The sequence below is a fragment of the Calypte anna genome, chromosome 10 (assembly GCF_003957555.1).
Source record: "Calypte anna isolate BGI_N300 chromosome 10, bCalAnn1_v1.p, whole genome shotgun sequence".
NCBI classification, from domain to species: domain Eukaryota; kingdom Metazoa; phylum Chordata; class Aves; order Apodiformes; family Trochilidae; genus Calypte; species Calypte anna.
This window is the reverse complement of record NC_044256.1, coordinates 13893871-13914154: the sequence shown is the minus strand read 5'-3', so window position 1 is coordinate 13914154 and position 20284 is coordinate 13893871. Positions and strand designations below refer to the sequence as shown.

At 53.1% G+C, this 20284-nt stretch overlaps 1 protein-coding gene across 2 annotated transcripts; it reads right to left on the bottom strand.

The window, feature by feature from the left end:
- Positions 1 to 23: 23 nt before the first annotated feature.
- MFGE8 (milk fat globule-EGF factor 8 protein) lies at positions 24 to 11692 on the bottom strand. 2 transcript variants are annotated; one of them, XM_030456733.1, is made up of 10 exons: positions 11502 to 11692; positions 7573 to 7698; positions 6617 to 6742; positions 6012 to 6125; positions 5482 to 5663; positions 4922 to 5077; positions 4103 to 4247; positions 3106 to 3290; positions 1630 to 1785; positions 24 to 1516 (listed from the first exon to the last, which is right to left on the bottom strand). In XM_030456733.1, the coding sequence occupies exons 1-10, from the start codon at positions 11569 to 11571 to the stop codon at positions 1373 to 1375; spliced, it is 1404 nt and encodes a 467-aa protein (XP_030312593.1). In that variant the 5' UTR covers positions 11572 to 11692; the 3' UTR covers positions 24 to 1372. The 2 variants fall into 2 exon arrangements, with proteins under 2 accessions (XP_030312593.1, XP_030312592.1); XM_030456732.1 differs by having other exon boundaries at positions 3106 to 3308; positions 11502 to 11674.
- Between the last annotated feature and the right edge of the window lie 8592 nt (positions 11693 to 20284).

Below are 20284 nucleotides of genomic sequence, written 5' to 3'. Positions count from 1 at the left end.
AGTGCAGCCAAGCTGACAGCCCCAAAGTTTCAGCTGGTTTTAATACTGTAAGAGACACTCTGGAGTGGGACCATGACTGCTGTTCCACCTGGGCTCCCTCAACACTTGCCAAAGTGAACCCACCACTGGCCTGGCCCCACGGCTGCTTCACATCCCAGCACACAGGGAAGCATTGCTGCCAGCGCCACTGCCCTGACACCCTGCCTGCACTCCTGCTTGCCAGTGCTGAGGCTTACTCATCTCCTACTGCTAAACCCAAGGGCTCCAGCATTGCAAGAGGCTCCCCTCTACCCCATGGAAAGGGAAGAAATCAGGTTATAGAAAGGGTCATGGCACAGGTCTCTGCCTAACACATTTAGGTGGTTTAACCACCACCTTTCTTATCTTTTCTCTGCACCCTTGTGGCTACAAACCATCTCTCCCTCACTACCAGATTGCAGCCCACAGGGTCACCATTTGGCTCCAGTGACAAGGGACCTCCAGGCACCCCAGACTGCAGTGAAGTGGGGACAGCAGTAATGCTGAGACTTGAAGGATGCTGGAGCCAGCACCCTGGGAAGGGGAATGAGCAGCAGCTGCCAAAACACCAGCCACAGAGCCTGCAGGGTAGAGCCACCAGCAGTGGGGACCCAGTGCCTCTTGACAGGAGCTGTCTCATCACTCCCCTCGCACCATGTGGTGCCGACGCCACAGGCAAGGAGACGTGGGGCCTGGCAAAATGGGCAGTGGGACAACAGCCAAGTAGGTTTTTTGGAGATCCTGCTTTCAGGGAGCAGGAGGGACAGTGGAGGCTGTGAAGCTGGGGTGCCTGCCCTAAGCCCCTAAAAACTGTTGAGCCTGGAACCTCAGTGAAAGCAGGGCACTGCTGCTGGCTGCAGCCTCTCTGCTGGAAGCAGAAGCAAAAGGGGGAGAAAAATTTGTCTCCAGGCTTAGCTGGGAGGATGCAGCCAAGCCTCAGTTGAAGGACAGGGTCCCCCGGCAAAACCTCATTTACAGGGTGGGGCCCTCCAAAGAAGCTCTAGTTACAGAAAAGGGTCCCCCAGCCAAGCCCTGATTGCAGGATAAGGTCCCCCAAAGAAACCCCCGTTGCAGAAGAGGGTCCCCCCAGCCAAGCCCTGGTGGCAGGAGGGGGTCTCGCCCTGGCTAGTGGGGCAAAGGGCAGGAGCCATCCCTGTATCCCACCTTCAAGGGCCCCATAAAGTGCAGTGTTGCAGCCCCAGCACCAATGTGGGGCAGGGGAGCCCTCCCGGCCACCTCCTGAATTTGGGGACAGGGAGAGGGGAGTGTGAGGTCAGAGCAGGAGCAGGCAGGGGCAGGCAGGGCGCAGGCCAGGCAGTAGGGAAGAGCAGCCCTGTCCTTCCTCCTCGGGCTCCTACTCATCACAGCCCAGCAGCTCCACACGCAGGGTGATGCTCCTCTGCCAGGCCACGGGCAGGATGCGGACAAAGCGGGCGTAGAAGGGCACATCAAACACATTCTTCTTGTGTGAGTAGTTGTCACTGTTACCATGGAAGATCTAGGGGGAAAAAAGGTGGGTGTCAGCACCACCAGGACCTCCCCACCACCATCCCATCCCCAGCATCCCCAAGCCCCAGAAAGTTGCTGACCCCCTTGCCCTGCTCCAGATACCTTGGTGGTGTTTGTGTGTTCGTCCCGGTAGAGGGTCCAGGTTGTGCCATTGTCACTGTAGGCCACCTTGTAGGCTGCCACGTACTGGATGTGGCCAAAGTCACGGGCTCCCTGTGTGATGATGCCTGTCACTTTCTTCTGGTCCCGGAGGTCAATCTGGCAAAGAGACAAGGCTGGTTGAGGTTCCTCACAGGAGCAGTGCTCCCATCCCAGATCATCCTGCTCCCACCCCAGATCATCACAGAGGCAGTGGGGATGTGCTGGCCTTCAGTGGTCACAAATGGAGAAAACACCACTTGACCTCTGCCCCAGGGTGACTAGTAAAACACTACTGTGAAATATTTGACCCTTTAACACTCGCAGCATCCCTCAAAGGGACCCCAAGCAGAATGTGAACCCCACCATCTTAGCTCCCTTCCCCAATGCTACCACCTCAACATTTTTTGCTCAAATTGTCCATGTGGGAATGATGGGAAAAAAAAAATCTCAAGTTAAAAAAAAAAAAGATTCCCAAAGGAAATACATTTCCATTGAAAAGCAATTTTGGCTGAGAAAATATGCAGTTCAGCACAGGCTGACATTTGAGTTGTGAGATGGTTTCTATTCTCTTTACTTTGCCACACTGTGCTACTGCTGCTGGCATGGTACCGAGTAAACCAGCAAATGAGTAGAAAGCCTCCTTAATTTAGTTCCTATTTTATGCTTGCTGAGGGCTACACATATATATGTATATGTGCATATGTATATGAGTAGACATGTGAAACTACATACACATACACAAACAGGCAGCCTGCAGTGCAACAGCCCAACTCAGCGTGTCACCCTGACCTCATCAGCAGACGTCTTGATAAGATGGTTTATTTAGAGCTGAGGAGCAGCTGCTTTTAATCATTTCCCAAATAAAAAGCAGGACAAATATCTAAACTGCTTTGTCCCATTATGTCATGAAATCATGTGAAAAGTATAAAAAACAGGAGAGGAAAGGAAACTGAGAAGGAAATTTCAAAACTATTTGTACCCATTCCAGACTGGGAATGGAAAAGCAAACCTGTTGTTTGGTTTTTTCCCTGCAAAATATAAACATGGTGTTCTGGGTAGCCAGAGGGTCATGGGATGGTCACGCCAGGCTGCGATGGCACTTCCCACAGGGGTGCTGCAGAGCTGGGGTGCTGCAATCTTGGTGCACCTCACAAGAAAATCTGTGGAGATGGCACTACCCTGTCCCTATGGGCACTGATATTTCTGACCCAGGACCTCAGCATCGCTGCTTAAACTGGTGGCTGTGGCCCCAACGTGACCTGCCCCAGTGATCCCAGCTCGGGGAGAGCTCAGGAAGGCTCTGGCTGATCCATCCCCAGTGCACCTCCCCTCTCACTTGTGCCAGTCCTGACTTCAGGCACAGGAGGTGTCCCCAGGGACGACTGGAGGAGCTGGGGAGGAGAAATGATGCTACAGAGGGAGGGCAGGCAGACCCACCTGCAGCCACTCAGATGGGCTGTTATGGAGTGCTGTCCAGGCGTTGGTTTTGCCCATCTTGTCCAGGCGAGCATAATGGGGGTACCAGGTAAAAGCATCCATGCCCCAGGTCTTGTAAACGCTGGAGGCTGTGATCTGCTGGTCAGAGATCAGGCGGGATTTCATGCCCAGGGGCTCCGAGCAACCTGCCGTGTTGAAATACACTGTAACACAATGGTTTACACAGGCAGTGAAAAGGAAAAGAGTCCATAGCACCATCACAAGCACAACCCCGCAGCCCCAGTAGGCACCATCCCCGCATCCCAGTTTTCCACCACCCGGAGCAGGAGGCAGGGCTGGGCCGGGAAAGGCTCGGCACAGGCTGAGGGTCGCAGCCAGCTCGCTTTTTCCCAGGAATTTTAGCTCCCAGCTATTCCCTGGCTCACAGTGCCTCCTGCTGCAGGGACAGCCCAGCCCGGGAGGACAGTGTTAGTAGGAGGCAGAGGAGGATGCTTTCATGGGTGAAGAGAGCAATGCAAAGACATCCCCAGACCACAGCACGGCTGGCATCATGCCCACACAGCGGCAGGACATGGTCCAAGCCCCTACAGCCTCCCACCCAGCACCCAGGTTCTACTTGGCTGCAGGGCAGGGAGGTGGGAGGCACAGGGGAAGGGCTCAGGCTAATCACCCTTCACACTTCCCAGAGGACTTTGATCCTCCAGCATATTTCAAGCTCTCCAGGAAAAAACAGAAAAGCCAGTTCACAGCTCAGACAAGGTGGGGGCGCAATAAAAAACCCACCTTGGGAAGGTGCAACCTGCTGGGCTGGTGGCATTAACAGCTTGAGCTCCCCAAAAGCACCCGAGGGTATTTCCACATAGCCAGCGCGAGGAAAATCAAGCGCTGACAAATCCCGTCTGGGGGGGTGGGGGGATCAGAACCAGCACAAGGGGTGATGCCCTGCCCTGTTTCACCCTTTTCAGTCCTAGGGGAGGGGACAGCCACCAACATTTACCGTTCATCTCGCAGCCGATGAGCTCGAAGCGCAAGGTGCAGCCACGGCGGCACATCACGGGGTAGATGCGGATGAACTGGGCAGTGATGGGAGGGTTGAACATGTTGGTCTGCATGCTGCCATTGTCCACGTTCCCCTGGAAAACCTGCAGCAGCGAGCAGGGCTGAGTTCCCCAGCATTCCCACAGCCTCCTGAGTAAAATCCCTCCCACCACGGCAACGCTGACCAAACTGTGACAAGCGGAGAGGTAGCTTGATTCTTTCTTTTTAACACAATAAAAATGGTCAGGTTGTGTTTTCACGCATTTTTTTCAGCATTGTGGAAACAAGAGGAACTTTTTTTTTTTTTAAAGCAAAGCAGATACTCCCAGCCTTTCCCTAAATGCTCAAAAAACAAGCAGGAGACACTTGACATAAGAACTGGGAGTGGAGCACTGCAATCACTGCTTTGGGAGTGAGACACATGGTGTGTCTCTTGGTGCAGACACAGCACTGAGCTGTGCAAGCCATTTACTTGCACCTCCAGACTGTGCCCCATTCCCACAAAGGTATTACCTGAATGACTTAAATAAGCCAGCACCACTTCTTTGGATTTGCTTATAATGGTCAATTAAACAGAACCAGAGAGTGCTGCCCAGCACTGGAACTGCCTGTGCTGTCTCACTGCTAGGACAGTTCCCAGCGTGGCTTTGACCCAGGTCAAAAACATTTTCCCAAACATGGAAACAGTTTGGTATGCAGCTCACAGTCACCTCAGCACCAGTAGCACCACTGGGTCAGGGGAGCTGGCACAGCCCCCAGGTGAAGCATGGCAGCCCACCTTGTCTGCATCCTGCTTCTCGTCCTTGTAGAAGGTGAACTCTCTCCCATCCAGGCTGTAAGCAACTTTGTAGGCACGGACATACTCAGCCTTGCCCACACGGCTGGCACCTTGTGTGATGATCCCAGTCAGCCTCATCTTCCGCAGCAGGTTGGCCTGGGGAGGGGAGAAAAGCACGAGTTGGACACAACAGGGATGGGGTGCACAGCCACCAGCTCACCAGCACCACCAAACCTGGATAGGAGGGTGGGCTCACACCCAGCATCAGGACCAGGAGAGGGGCTGCCTAGGGTGCTGTGACTTCCCCAGGGCAGAAGCCTTCCATCCCTCCAACCATGCCATGCAGGGTGGGCACAGAAGGAGGGATCACCAACCCAGGTCTCCATCTTCTGTCCAGAGACCTTGCCTTCTCCAGGCACGCCACAAGATGCCTCTGGGTGGCACCTTGCTGCAGCGATTTAGCCCCACATTCACCACCAGGAGCAGAGAAATCCCATGAAAGCAGTCCTGCAAGACCAGCCAAGTTGCCATGCTGGTGCTCCTAGTCCTGCTGCAGGTACCTGGATCCATGGGGTCTTGTCATAGTCACTGGAGGTCCAAGCATTGACGATGCCGTGGTTGTTGAGGCGAGCGAGCTCTGGTCCCCAGCGCTGGAGGCCGAGGAAGCCATAGTAGACAGAGGATGCTGAGAGCTGGGCATCAGAGATGGCTCCTCCTTCCATACCCAGGAGAACTGCACAGCCTGGGGACAGTGGGAACATCAGCACCAAAGACAGACTGTGACCAACTCAGCCTTCAGTCAAAACCACACCATCCCTCAGCCCCTCTCAAAGCAAGGAGGTCTGGCAAGGGTCCTGGAGGGCTGCTCCAGGGCTGCTCCAGAGAGGAGACAGCACCTTTCTGGAGATGCTCCTCCAGGACCAGGACTAGGCTTGCTGGCAGCAAGGGCAACCAGCACACGGGCACCTACGGCTGCCCTCTAGATCCCCTAAATCAGCTGGTGACTCCTGGGCAGGCTGGCAACAAGGGACAGAGCAGAGGGAAATGGGGAGGGAAAGGGAATTCTGTACATTTGGTGCCAGGGACTTACGGGTGTGGCAGGTTTTCCCCAAGAATGGAGAAGGACACTTGCAGGCGTAGTCACCGTCCAGGTCCAGGCAGGTGCCTCCATTTTTGCAAGGCTGGGAGGAGCACTCATTCCTGCCTAGGAGACAAAGTGAGGGGCTCAGCAGGTGACACCAGAGCCAGTTCCAGGGAGAAGGCTCATATTCAGTGAAGCAGAAAGAGAGGAAGGCATCCCCTGAGCAGGGTCCTCTTATACAGTGGCAGAGGTTGAAGCTCTAACTCAAGGAACTGCCTAAGCTGTTTTCCTGCTGACTGCAGCCTCATGGATGCATAGGGACACAGTCACAGCAAGGCTGGGAGCCCATCAGGAGCAGGCTGAGCTTCAAGGCACCCCTTGTCCCAGTATTACAGGCACTGTGTCCCTCCAGAGATGTTGGGCAAGACTCATATACAGCCATGTCCCCATGGTCCTTCCCTTCACCATGCAAGGTCTTAACCAGGCCACAGTCCACAACAGAGCATAGTGTCCAACGCAGCCACAGCTGCAAACACCCCCAATTGTCCCCTGCATGGTCCCCTGCATGTCCCTGCCTTTATCAGCAGAGCAGAACCCCCCAGCACTGTACTCACTGTTCTGGCAGTGCACCCCATCGTACCCTGCGGGGCACTTGCAGATGTAGTCAGTGAAGACATCCCCCCTGTTTGGGACTGGCTGGCACTCGCCGTTGTTGTGGCAAGGATTGGGGTGACAGGGGCCTGGGGAAGAGGAAAGAGGGAAAAATAGCTTTAAGGACGGTACAGATAGAGAATAAGAACATCCAGTGAGCTGTTGCTCCTCAAAGACACAGCATTTGCCACAGGTGATGGAGGTCATCGCATCAGGGCTGGTTTTGGCTGGGGTAAAATTGATTTTTTTCATAGTAGCTGATATGGGGCAATGTGTAATATTTGTGCTGAAAATAATGCTGATAACTTAGGGATGTTTTTGTTACTGCTGAGCAGTGCTTACACAGAGCCAAGACCTTTTCTGCTCCCCACCCCACCAATGAGAACGCTGAGGGTGCACAAGAAGCTGGGAGGGGATGCAGCTGGGACAGTTGGCCCAAACTGACCACTGGGATATTCTGTACCGTATGACATCATGCTCAGCATATAAAGCTGGGGGAAGAAGGAAGGTGGGGACATTTGGATTGATGGCACTTGTATTCCCAAGTAACCATTAAGTGTGATGGAGCCCTGCCTTCTGTCCTGGAGATGACTGAACACCAATGGGAAGGAGTGAACTAATTCTTTGGTTTCCTTTGCTTGCATGTCTGGCTTTTGCTTTACCTATAAAACTGTCTCTATTTCAATTCACAAGTTTTCTCACTTTTACCCTTCCAATTCTCTACCCCATTGAAGCAAAGGGGGAACAAGCAAGCAGCTGTCTGGGGCTTAGTTGTCAGCTGAGGTTAAGCCATGGCTGCATCCCTGTGTGGCTCTGTGTGACCATCAGCAGGTATTGATCCCAGGGCCAGCAGTGCACACTTCCACAGTGAAAGGTCTCTGGACTTCACAGGACCCCCATGATGGGATCAGCATCTCACCTTTCTCTGTCTCATTGCAGTCAATCCCAACAAAGCCATCAGGGCAGATGCAGAAGAAGGGGGCCTCATTAATCCCAGTCAGGCAGGTGCCCCCATTTTGACAGTGGTTTACGTCGCAGAAGTCACCTGGAAGCAAAGCCACACATCACAGCAAGCCATCCCTACAGCAGGCATCTGTCACAGTGTTGTGGTTTTAACCTAGCAGAGCACTAAATACCACCCAGCTGCTTGTTCCAGAGAGTGGGTGGGAGAATTTTAAAGGTAAAAGTAAAGAGACTCATGAGTTGAGATAAAAACAATGTAATAAAAAATTAAAATAAAATATAATAATAACAACAGTAATAATAGTAATAATAATTAAATAATAATTATTATTAATTACGTGTATACAAACAAGTGATACACAGTGTAACTGCTCCCTATCCAGCCCAGCCTTAGCTAGCAATCCCAGAGGAGAGAAAATCCCTAAAACTACAATCCTGGCCAACCCTCATCTATCGAGTGGGCATGACATTGCACGATATGGAATCTTCCATCGGCCAGTTTGGATCCATTGCTCTGACTGTGCTCCCTCCCAGCTTCTCGTGCACCTGCACACTGGCAGGAAGCTGAAAAGTCCTTGATTTCTTAGCAACGACTGAAAACATCAGGGTATTATCAACATTCTTCTCATACCAAATCCCACACTGAATCCAAAGGCTAGAGCTCTTCTAGCTACTAAGAAGAAAATTAGCTCTGCCCCAACCAAAACCAGGACACGCAGCCCTGGATGAACGGAGGCACCCTGACTCGACAGCAGGAGCTGCTCCCCCGCAGATGATCCCCTGGGAAAAGGAGTTTAACAGCCTGCACATCAAACCAAAGTCGGGGAAAAACAGCTCTTTGGTCCATCAAGCGTTTCTGCTGGGAAGGGGGGGTGACCAGGACAGGGCTTGCATGAGCAGGACACGCATGAGCAGGACAAGATTATTGAGGAGAATGGAGCTGCTCCCACGCCTGGGTTTTGCTGATGAAAATTAGTACTCAGAAGACCAAAAAAAATCATTGCAGGGGGAGCCCACGTGCCTTGGCTGCCAGATGGTGGAGACATGCAAGGAGAGAGCAAAGGGTCCTTCCCTGCACAACACCTGCCAAAACCCTGGTTGCTCCAAGGACTCTCTGAGCAGCTCTCCCCAAGCAGCCTCAGTCCACAAGCAGGTCTCCCGAGGGAATTGGTAGGGCTGCACCATCCTTCCTGCCTGTTCATCCACCTCCAGCATCCCCCATGGTACTGGGTTTACATGTCCTGGTGGTGGTGGCGGGAAGGCATCAAGGGTAGCTTCTGTGATAAGATACCAGATGCCTCCATGTTGGAGATAGTCCCAGCCAACTCTGAAGCAGACCCATTGCTGCCCGAAGCTGAGCTTATCACTGACAGTAGTGTTGTGTCTGTGATAATACGCATAAAATTAGACAGAAAGCAGCAGCTGTGGGAGAGGGATGAGAAAAATGTGAGAGAAACAACTCCCCAGACACCAAGGTTAGTGAAGAATGAGGGGGAGGAGGTGCTCAAAGCAACAGAGAAAGGATTCTCCTGCAACGCATGAACAAGAAAACAGTGAAGGAGGTTGTCCTGCTGCAGCCCATGGAGCAGTCTGTTCCTAATGGACTGTATCCCATGGAAAGGAGCCAAGCTGGAGCAGTTCATGAAGAACTGCATCCCATGGGAAGGACACACGCTATAGCTTTTTCATCTTATTTTCTCCTCTGTCCTGCTGAGGAGGGCACTGAAAGAGCGGCTGGGTGGGCACGTGGTAGCCAGACGAGGTCAATGCACTGTACCCATCAACCTTCTGCTCCCCACTGCAGTGCTGAATCAGATTGCAAGAGCCAGGCTGAAATTCCTCTCACATTCAATTTATTCTGCAAGACAGCAGCTCCCTCCATAAACTTAGAGCAGACTCCCCCAGCCCTGGCTCAAAGCCTCAGTTAACTCTTCACCAAGCACTGGTACAACACATACTTTGATGCCAGATCCTCTGACATGCTGCTGGAGCCAAAGCAAGGGCTGAACTCGAGAGGAAACCCAAGAATAACCCCCCCACTACCTGCACACACTGGAGAGGTGGAAGTTAATGAGCTGTGGGCTCACTTCCTGGACCCACACACCAAGTAACGTGGCTCTCATTAGCCTAAGCTACTACTCAGAGAGCTCCTACTCAGTCTTTTAATAGCAGTTCTCCTTTGAGTTAATCTTACTCTTCCTGACAGTCCACTTCTGTGGAGTACACACTTGTGGTGGACAGGCCAGGGTTACATGAAGGTTTCCAAAAAGATGCTGTAGCTTCCTTAGCCCAGCCTCAGGAGGCAGAAAAACTTGGGCACAGGTTCAAGTCTCTGCCTGCGCTGCCCAGCCTGTTCTGCATGACCTCATGCTACATCAATGCACTGCCATGAGCTGCAGCATGGGAGGAGAGAGCTCCTGCTGATACACAGGGATGCCTTTGCCTCACCCCCTCCACAGGTCTTGGGCACATCCAGCCACCCCATCCCAAGGATCTCTCCCGGCAGCCGGCCAAGGCCCTGCAGACAGAGGTGCTTCTGTTCAGCATCAGGAGCTGACTGCTTCCCCAGGTAAGGAGTGCCAAGGAACGTGTGCTTCCCAGCATCTACACTGCCTCCCACACCAGAGTTTCTGGGGTGGGACACAGCAATTAAGAAGCCTGGGCTCCTCCCAGGGTCTGGCCAGAAGGGATCCCAGTTTTATATTTTAATTATCCCAAATAACTGGACTCTCTTTTATCTTCCCAAACCCCCCTCGGAATAATCCCTTACGTGGTGGATCTCACTAGCCAGACCCTTGCCTTGCAGCAAGCCACACAGGTCACATTTTCCTTTATGGCAAGTAGTTTTGAATGCTCTTATTTCTCAGCTGTTTCAGAACGGATTTCGTAGCAGTTCAGCATCTTCATCCTCCCCACACACATTTTTCTCCAGTCAGGGACAGAGCTGTCACAGGCTGGACAGTCAGAAACCAAGGCAACAACGATCAGCCACCGCATTTGGAAATGTTTGCTTATATGAACCCGCAGGCTGGCTGGAAGGCAAAAATAACATCCTCTGAAAACTGGGATAGCTCATCCCCGCAGGACTGGGGGAGGTCAGGTCAAGCCTGTCTAGTGAGGGCAAAATGGACACTTCTGCCCAGGGAGGGCGAGCACAAACACAGCCTCCCTCACAGCACACATTCCTGATGCCCTTTGTCCCCTGGCCCGGAGCCTGTGGTCGGGCTTTGCGCTCCTCTCCCCTGGTCTTGCCCATCCCTTTCAAGAGTCAATCACCCCAGGAATGACCCACAGGGTGATGATGGAGCTGCTTCTCCCTGGGGTTCCCCTGGCCAGGCCAGCCACGCGCTGTGCCAGGCGGTCCCAGGGAAGCTGTTTACACCGCGGCCACGCTTAGCTAAGCCAGAAAGAACGGGATAGCCGGGCGGAAACATTCCCAACTCGAGAAAAGGGACGGAGCTGTGGCCCTGAGCAAATCTGCTCCTTTAGTGGAAGCCCACTCGCCCACTCGCTAGCCTTGCACCCCCCACGCAGCAGCCCGGACCCTCTCACCTCGCACCCCCGATCCTCCCGCTCTGCAACCCCGGGTCCCCCGGATCCCCTGCATCCCAGATCCCCTGCAACCCTGTGTCTCCCGCACTCTGGATCCCCAGGACCCCAAGATCCGTGGCACTCTGAATTCCCTGCACTCCGGGTCTCCATCCAGCACCTCGGGCTCCAGGGCACAGTGGATGCCCTGAACTCCGGAACCCCGCAGCCCGGGATCCTTGGTACCCTGGATGCCCTGCACTCCGTATATCCCTCTTGCACCTCGAGTTCCTGGGTACTCTGAACCCCCGGCACCCCGGCCCCCAGCACACCGGCTCCCTGGCCCCTAGCACTCACCGGACACGACCAGCAGCAGCGAGACCCCAACCAGGGCGAGCAGCAGCCACCGCATCCTCGGCACCTCCATACTGAGTCCCGAACCGCACCGACCCGCTCCGTTCCCCTCCGCTCCGCCGCGGGGCTCGGGGCGGGGAGTGACTCAGCCCGGCCCGGCGCGGCCCCACGTGCTCCGCCGCCCGCCCCCGGGGCGGGGACCGTCCCCTCCAACACGGGCAGAGGGGGTCCCACGGGTCCTCCCCGGAGAGCCCCCACAGGGAGCAGGAGGGGGGTGGGGGCCGGGGAGGCGGTGCCAGGAGCGGGGGCGTGCAGGCAGCAAGGGGGGTGCAGGCAGCAAGGGGGGTGCAGGCAGCAAGGGAAGTAGCCCAGGCACCCCAGGGTGCAGGAAGAGGTGGGAGGGCAAGAAGCAGGCTTGGGAAACTGGCCTCATAGCCAAAGCTGTTAAATTAGCGTCCTGGAAGTAAGAGGCACCGCGTGATGCTGGTGATGCTCCGGGTACTGGGGGTTTGCCGGCTTGTCCCCACGCCAGGTTTTGGCCCCTCGGGGACTTCCTGAGCCTGGCAGAGCCCGTGGCTCCCGGCCCTGGCTGGCAGGCGAAGGGGTGCAGAGCTGGAGCGGGATGCACTGGGGCTGCCAGCACTTGGCAGGAGGAAGAGCTGTTTAGCAGCACAAAGCCCACTTTTCTCTCCTTGGGTGGGGTGAAAGTGGAGAGAGCTTCCTCTCCAGCGGGACATGGCATGTGTGAACACCCTGTACCACCCTCATCACCCAGCATGCCAGTGACACAGGGATTTCCCAAGCTCCTTCTAACCAGCATCGAGGAAAACAACTTACAGCCAGGTCAGGTACAGCGGAAGTGCACTGGCTGGGGGGGGACAGCAGCTCTGTGCCGAAAGCACCACTCCACAGGTCTGTTGCAACAGCCACAAATGAGCTCCTCTTTGATCTGTGCCTGGCCACCAAGGGCTGGAAAAGCTCGACAATGCTCTTGGGAGGAGCTGGTGGGACTCTCTGCCCTAGAAGGCAGAAACTGTCAGGCTAAAGCACATCCAAGCTAAAATCATAACCAGCAGCAAACGCTTTGGAAAAAACTGCACAGTACAGGAATGCTGGATCATTTGACCCTGCCCCCCAAGCCTCCTTCAACATGAAGACAATTTTATCTCTTCTTGCAAAACCTTCCATTTCAGCATTAACTAACCCACCTCAGACACTCTGGTTGCTCATATTCACATGTTAACTCTGTCCAAGTGTTGCTACATCTCTGGCTTTGGCAATGTGGCCACCTCAGCTGCCAGCAAGCTGGGCAACCCAGCCACACACCATGCCCTTTGACCAGTCTTTCCATCTCCTTTTCCATTGCCACTCCAGCATCCAGCTAATGCTTTTCTTGCATGCCATTGACCAGTGCCCATAAGAGCACCCAGACTGGGAGTGACCAGGGGCAAGAGCCACTGGCAGGTCCTGTTGCCACAGTGATTTAATGGTTGTTGATGGCATTGCCAGAGCACTGAGGCATGAGGGACTCAGGAAGCCGGACACGTATTCCCACCCAACCCCACCACCTTTGCTGGTGGTGTTCCCATCAAGGGCGACACAAAGGAAGCTCCAGGCAGTTTAATTCCAGCTCAGGGAGAAACAGTGGCTGGGAAGGAGGAACACAAGACACAGTGCTTGCTTTCGAATAACCCTTCAGCCTCAGGGTAATTACTGCTGTGGTGCTCAGAGGAAAACAAGGTCAGGAGGAGGAGAGCACAGGGCAAGATTCCCAGGCCCGTGCAAAAGCAACTAGGACAAGGGTGTTTTTCTGGCCTTTTGAGGGGATACTGCCTGGATTGGTCCTGGAAAGGATACAAGACCCAGAGGGAGCTGCAGAAAATTCATCAGCCTCTAAGAACAGAAAGCGAATGTTTTCCTTCTGTCCCCAGGGGCATGAATGCCGATGTCCTGAGGAACATGCATGGGAAAGGATATTAAAAACTGAGTGGTGGAGGCCAGGCAGAGCTATGCTCTCCACAGGGATGGTGCTTCCTGGAGGCAACGGTGGCTCCTTGAATAGGGACCTGTGATGGAGCAGGGGATCCCAAGGAGAAACCAGGGCTGTGCCACCTGGAAGAGGGAAGCTTTGGCTATGGGAGATGGAGAAGACAGAGGAGCAACCTGTCAAAGAAGGGGAAGCATCGAGGAATGGAGACAGCCCCCACAGGACAACACCACACCCGGGCTTCCTATAGCTGCCAAGTTTTTGCAAGGGATGGCTCTACTTGAAAGACTTGGGTAGGTCAAAGGTCAGGCATAATTTCACTCCCTTCTGCAGGGACTACTTAGGCCTTGTTATAGAAGGATTTACCACTGGGTTTGGTTTCTTCTGCATGGAGACCTGCCAGGCTTTGCTGTGCCGTAACCCTTTCTGAGCTGAGGAGATAGCTGATATCCTGGTTCCTGTAACTGGGGTGATAAAGAGGAAAAGATGTGGTGGGACTGTGTGTTTCTCTGATGCAATCATCTTTATTTCCAAGCTTATAAGTGGTGTTTTCCTCTGAACAATACACAGCTTGCCCCTTGCTCAAACATAAAGCCCCCATCCACCATAAAACCAGGAAAGGTGAGTATCACAGACAATACATTTGCAGTGATGTCTCTGGTTTCACCCTAGTGTCATGTTCCTCCTCTCCACTCCCTCTAAAACACTCACCTCTGACCCACAGGACCTCTTCCCCCATCAGATAGCAATGGCCCCACACACACTCACAGCAAAGTCCCATTAGGCCCCTGCATGGATCTTTTTTTTTTGTGTTCCTATTGTTTCAGCTATCTGTTCTATAAAGGAGTTCAAGGGCTTAGGTTTATCTCAAAAGAAAAGCAGCCGTTAAACCCCTGAGGGGTTCCCCACCCCAAAACCCTCCCTGCAACCTGCAATGGATTGCAGGGAAAACCTGGGAGGGAGGTTTTTCTCCCTCATCCCAGAAAAAAACTCTGGCAGAGGTAGTCAGCTCTGTCTTCTGTGGTCACAGCTCTTTCCTAGAGACCAAAGTTGTGGTTCAGGCCACAGCACAGGTCCTGAGAAGGTTTCTGTGGTATCAAGCCCCTTGTCCTGGCACATGTGTCAGCCACTCCAAGCAGGAAGAAGTAGTGATCCACAACACCGTCACAGAGGATTAAGCCCCAGTCTGCTCCTAATCCCTCTAACAGGATAACTAAATGCTCAGTGCCAGCATCTGTACCCTCCTGCAGCCCCGGCCGGTGTCACCAGCGTCACTGCCCAACAGCGTGCCAGAGTGTGGTTTCAGATGACTGCAAGAATAAATCCACTGGCCAAGACAATCCCTGCATGTGGCTGGATTCCTCTGTTTACTTTCTAGAGGGAAAAAAAAAAAAAAAAGCTTTCCACACTCTCTGCCCTTTCCAGCAAACAGGCAACAGTTCCTTTAAACTCAGACTTTACTTCTAGGGATGCTAAGGTTTAGGGGAATTTCAGGACTATCTGAAGAAACCCAGATATTGAATATCCTCAGGGCATGGAAAGGTCAGTGTAGCCAGAAAGAGCCAGAAAGTGTATTTCAGGCCTACGTAAAACTTTGTGACTTGAAAGAAGGCAGCAAAGGGCTACAGAATCCTCAGTTTTGCTCCATTCCCACCGCTGATCATGTCAGAGCTCAGATGAGATCTCAGCCAGTTTAACTTCAAGTCTCTAACCTCAGTAAACAAGATTATGTCCAGCTTAGAGCTGGTGTGTCTGTGTAAGGTGCTTAATATAAGCACCTTTATATAACCCCCTTCTCTGAACTAGAGTGCTTTGTAGTCTGTAAGGATTTACCCATGCATATCCCCAACAGAAAAGGTGTAGCTTTCATCTTCATTTGACTGATGGGAAACCAAGGGATGGAGGGGCTCGAGGGAAGGATGTATCTGCCATTATTTTGTCCATCTAAAAGGTAGGCACAAGCGCTTGGCCTCCTCTGCACCTCTCCTGCAGCCAGTGGTAACAGCAGAATTTCCAAAAGCTATTTGTATCTGCTGCATGAAGAATCACCCTGGGAAATGGCCATCTCCTCACAGACCATGCATGGGTCAGCATCAACCACTGGCCAGGACTAAAAGCCTGCCTGGTGGTGGCTGTTCCCTCCAGTGCCTGACTCAGGGGACTGCCCAGGAAGGATGGGGAAGAACCCACATCCCAGACTCTCCTTGCCCCTCTCTAGCCCGTTGGTTGTTACCACCTGGTAACACAAACTGACACTCCGTGGTACACCACAATGCACAATCGAAACCCCTCATGGATTAGCAGCTGCCTGTCCCAGCACCCAGCAGATGCTGCTGGCAGATAAGCCACAGCTCTTTTGTTCTTTTTCAGGAAGCTCTTGGCATGCTCCTGCCTTGACACAAAGCACTAAATTGTGTACTTGATAACTCTGTATCATCGAGGTTCCTCTGATAAGCTAGGTTTCTGGGGAAGGGGGTGGATCCCCGCTCTGTTATCACAATCACAAGACCCCTCCTTACTCACACCATCAGTCTGGTGCCTGTGCTTCTGGCACACACTTGGTGGAAGGTCCTCCAAGACTTGTAGGGCTCAAAGCAAGCTTGCTACCTGATTAAACATTAGGAGCCTGATGGCATAATGCTATATGAATATGTAACAACACTAATGAACTTTAACGAGCAGGGCCATGGGGTTTGCAAGGAGCCAGAACCTGTCTTACCGGCTGGTGAAGAAGAGGCAGTTTGCTCACACTGCAGCACCCTCCCCTCCCACCCATCAGTGTGGGGGAGAGGCTCTGCTCAGGCTGAGGCCTCATTAATTTGTGAAGTTGCCTTTTGATGTCTGTATCTTGGAGCATAATGAGAAGGTTTGAACTCTTCCCGCCCCCACCCCGCTCCGTGCCTCCCACTTGCTCTGCTCCCCCAGAGCCTGGCAGGCAAGGAGAGATCTGTCACAGCTCTGGGATTCATTTCTCCCTGAAGAGAGGCATAATTTGGGCCCTTTTAAGATACATTTCAGTAGCCACTTCTGTAGCTGGTTGTAGCAGAAAAACACAGGTCCCTGCACACCTCCCTCTTTCTTGAATAAATGCCCAACCCCATGGAGGCATCCAGGGTGATAGCACCTCAAACACATCTGCTTGTTCCCTCTCTTCCTGCAGCCCAAAGAGCTTTTCAGAGGACACCTGGAGCAAGTTGTGGCTCTGTATGGTGAATATCAATGCAGGATTCTTGCTCCTGTATAACCTCTGCTCTGAGGGAAAGCTCCTGGTGCTTGGTGCCTTCAGCTGGAGCTGCTGCAGGAGCCCCCCTGCCCCAAGCCCTATCAGAGCTTCCCCCTGTGATTACAAGCTGCTTTCTGGTCCTGTACATCTCCTGCACCATGGGCACACCAGTGGAAGCTCCTTCTCTGCTGCTTCCAGCCCTTTGGGCAGCAGCCTCCAGGGCTGCAGAGTAATCCCCAGTAGGAGGATGTTTGTCACTGTGGTCCATGTCCAGGAGAGCAGGCTCGGCTGCTCAGTTACTCCTCACCCATGGCTCCTCCTTTCCTCAAAAGGAAATGAAAACAAGCTCCAAGCCAGCCATGTGTCCTCAATGAAACCCATCTGTGGGAGCTGCAGCCTGACCGGGGCTGCTGCCTGGTCAGGGTGTCCAGATCTACCATGAAGGAGTGCACGTAGCCAGCCCTGGGGACAGCACGCACCCAAAGGGACACGAGGCAGGAGCAGGGGACACCATGGGACACACAGGGCAGCTGCGTCCTCCCTGAGTGCTCTGCCCGGAGCTGTGCTACCTCCTGGCTCAGCAGCAACAACAGCTCCTGGGCAAGAAGCCAGATGATAGCTCTGCACATCACAGACATCTCCATACAGTTCCCAAACACATTGTTTGGAGCAGTGAAGACCTCCTTAGCAGGTACAAGAGTGTCCTGAGGTGCAGGGGTATCCATCTGTACCTTGGCTGCTTCACAGATTTCCTCCACATGAGATTTCCTAGGCCTTGGTTTTGTATTAGATCCTTTCAGGCATTTCTCCTTCCCTGCTGGGAAGTTTATACTAACATGTTTAGAAGACTTCAGTTCTGTCAGTGATACCCCACATGTCTCCTCTGCCATCACCCCTCCCTCTCCATGACATCTCCCATGTACCAGTTACCTTATCCAGCTTTTGCCACAACCTTTATTACAGCATGATCTGATTTTCCTTCTGCCATAACATCCCCTCTAGACAGTTTCATGTCAATGTTCCCTCTTACCTCTTTGACCTGCCCCATAGCCCAGCTGATATTGGATGCAAGTCCCACCTCTTCTGCATCTTCCCAGCAGCTCTTGGAGGAGTTAAGCAGACCCAGCTCCAAAGCTGTGTCCCCACTCCTTCCCAGCTGGCAATGGGCTGCTGCTCTGACAGCCCCAGCAGTGGCTCTTACTGGAGAAATTCAGAATAGATACGATGAAAGAAAATGTGCAGATTTCACAGCCCCTCTTGGCTCTTAACAGGGTTTCACATCCTCCTGGAGCACTTCCTTGGTCCATGTTCCAGGCCAAGTTAATCTGTGGCTTCTGGACATGTTCCCCAGGTACCTATGGACACAGTCCCAGCACCTCCTTTGGCATAGGTGGTGAGGCCAGGGCAGTTTTTAGGAGCTTCTGTGGTAACCTCTGTCCAGTTTAGGATGCTCCCTTTCCAGCCCTTGCTATCCCATCCCAGGCTCAAGGTGGAAAACAGGAGGGAGGTCACCTACATCAAGACCTATGTGGTTCATTCCTATGAGCAGGGCTAGTTCCATGGGCACACTGCACTGTACACAAAATACACTGTACAGATGTTGCTGCTCACCTAAAAGAACACCAGAACCTCCCCATGACACAGAGACAGGTGCAGTCCCTTTGGGCTTCTTTGCAGTTTGCCTCCTCCTTTCTCATGTCTCACCTTCTCGCTTTTGCTAGGTTGTTTTCTGCAAGACCTAGGAATGCAAGAAAACATCTGCCCGTGCTTCCTCATTTTCTAGCTCTGCCTGCAGGTTCTCCTCACCTGCTGCAGGCAGTCAGGCAGCACAGGTTTGGCAGCAGTGAGGACAGTGACCCCAGAATCACAGCTTCGGGGTGGCAGAGCTGTGTTTTGCAGAGCACGTGCAGCCCCACGCAGGAGTCACGTTTGCTCTGGTTGCCTGAGGTTAGCTGGCAGGCTTCACAGGAAGCAGAGATCTGCTCAGGGAGCTGCTTGTTTGGGAGCATGTTGTGTTTTCGCCTGGTCTTGCAGCTGCCTGTCAGCTGCTGTACAAACACAGCTCTGTCTCCCATGCCCCCCTTGCCTGCTCTTTGCCGGGCTCAGGATTAGCCACACCTCAGCTGGGTAAACAGGAGCTGATCCTGCCCCACCAGCCCAGGCTTTTTCAGCCTCTGCCACCACAAGCAAGAAGCGTTCCTTGTGCTATCTCCCAAGCAAATCTCCCTTTTCATGGCTGAGCAGCTCTGCAGCCCTTCATTGGACACAACAGCTGATATGATCCTCTCCGTTGGTTTCTTCTGCTGTTTCCTTTCTTCATTCTTCTGTTCTCTGGTTTTGTTCTGCTCAGCTTCCTTCGGATCTTTTCCTCCCTTTCTCATCCCTTCCCCCTGCTCTTGTACCCGTCCTCTTCTTTTTGCTTTTTCACCTGCCTCAGGGAAGCCACCCTTTCTGTATGCCAACTTCTGGGTGCTAACCAGGGAGCTACATGGGGCTGATATTTTAGCCCTAAAAAGCCTTGGAGGTTGTTAGTTACTACAGCCAGCACCTTGGTCTTCATCTCAGCTCAAAGGCAGAGCTTCCTGAAAATTTTTACCTGCACGATGCTGAGCAGGGAGGGAGGAGGAGGAGGACACCCATTCCCTGCAGCACAGCACCCTCTAGCCTCCACTGGGGCAGCAGCTCCTTACTGATCTGGAAGGAGGACCACCACCACTCAACCATGTGTCCTCTCACTCTTCTACCACGTTCTACACATCCAGCCCCATGTTATCGCCAGCAAAATCCTCCTGGTGGATTATGGCTAAATCCAAGGATGGATTTCATAGGAACTCTGAGGATCAGGAAGTTCAAGTTGGTCTGTCCTGAGCAGACGTGGTAAATCAGATGTCATTTCCAAAAGGCTGAGACACCAACTCTGCAAGGTGGAGCCTGTGTTGAGCCAAGCAGGTGTGAGCCCATAGAAGTGATCATTACATAGCATCAGCAGCATTGTTTATTTCCTCCAACCCCTGCAATAATTTAACTCTGTGGTGGTACAGGCAGGGTTTTCATAGGGCTGCAAAGCCAGGTGAGGTCAGCTGGAGGAGTGGTGTGGGGTCAAGGACAGCTGTAGCTCTGCAGTTGCTGTTTTCTTGGAAGGTTGTTCTACACCCTGCCATGTCCCTGTGTGTGTCCCTGTGCTGGTCACCAGCAGCTCACCTCTGGACATGGCAGCAGACCTTCCCCTGTTGGCTGTGACTGCCAGTGTATCTCCAGGAAAGCATCCAGCAGATGGGGATGCTCTGGATTATCCCTTTTCCCTTCATCACAACCAACCCACTGCTCCTTGCTACCTCCTCCCCACCTGCCCACTCCCAAAAACATATTCCCATAGTCCCCACCAGTCTCACCTACAACCCACCTCCCCACACAAGAATTAAGCTTGCTTCCTCTCAGCCTTGCTTTCCTTCTACACCTTCAGGAAACAAGAGCTCTGGCCCTCTGCACCTTTAACACCATCACCCTTTCCTCTAAACACCAACTGTGACCTCATCCAAACGCAGCTGTGTGCTCCCCACCTCCCAGATGTAACCT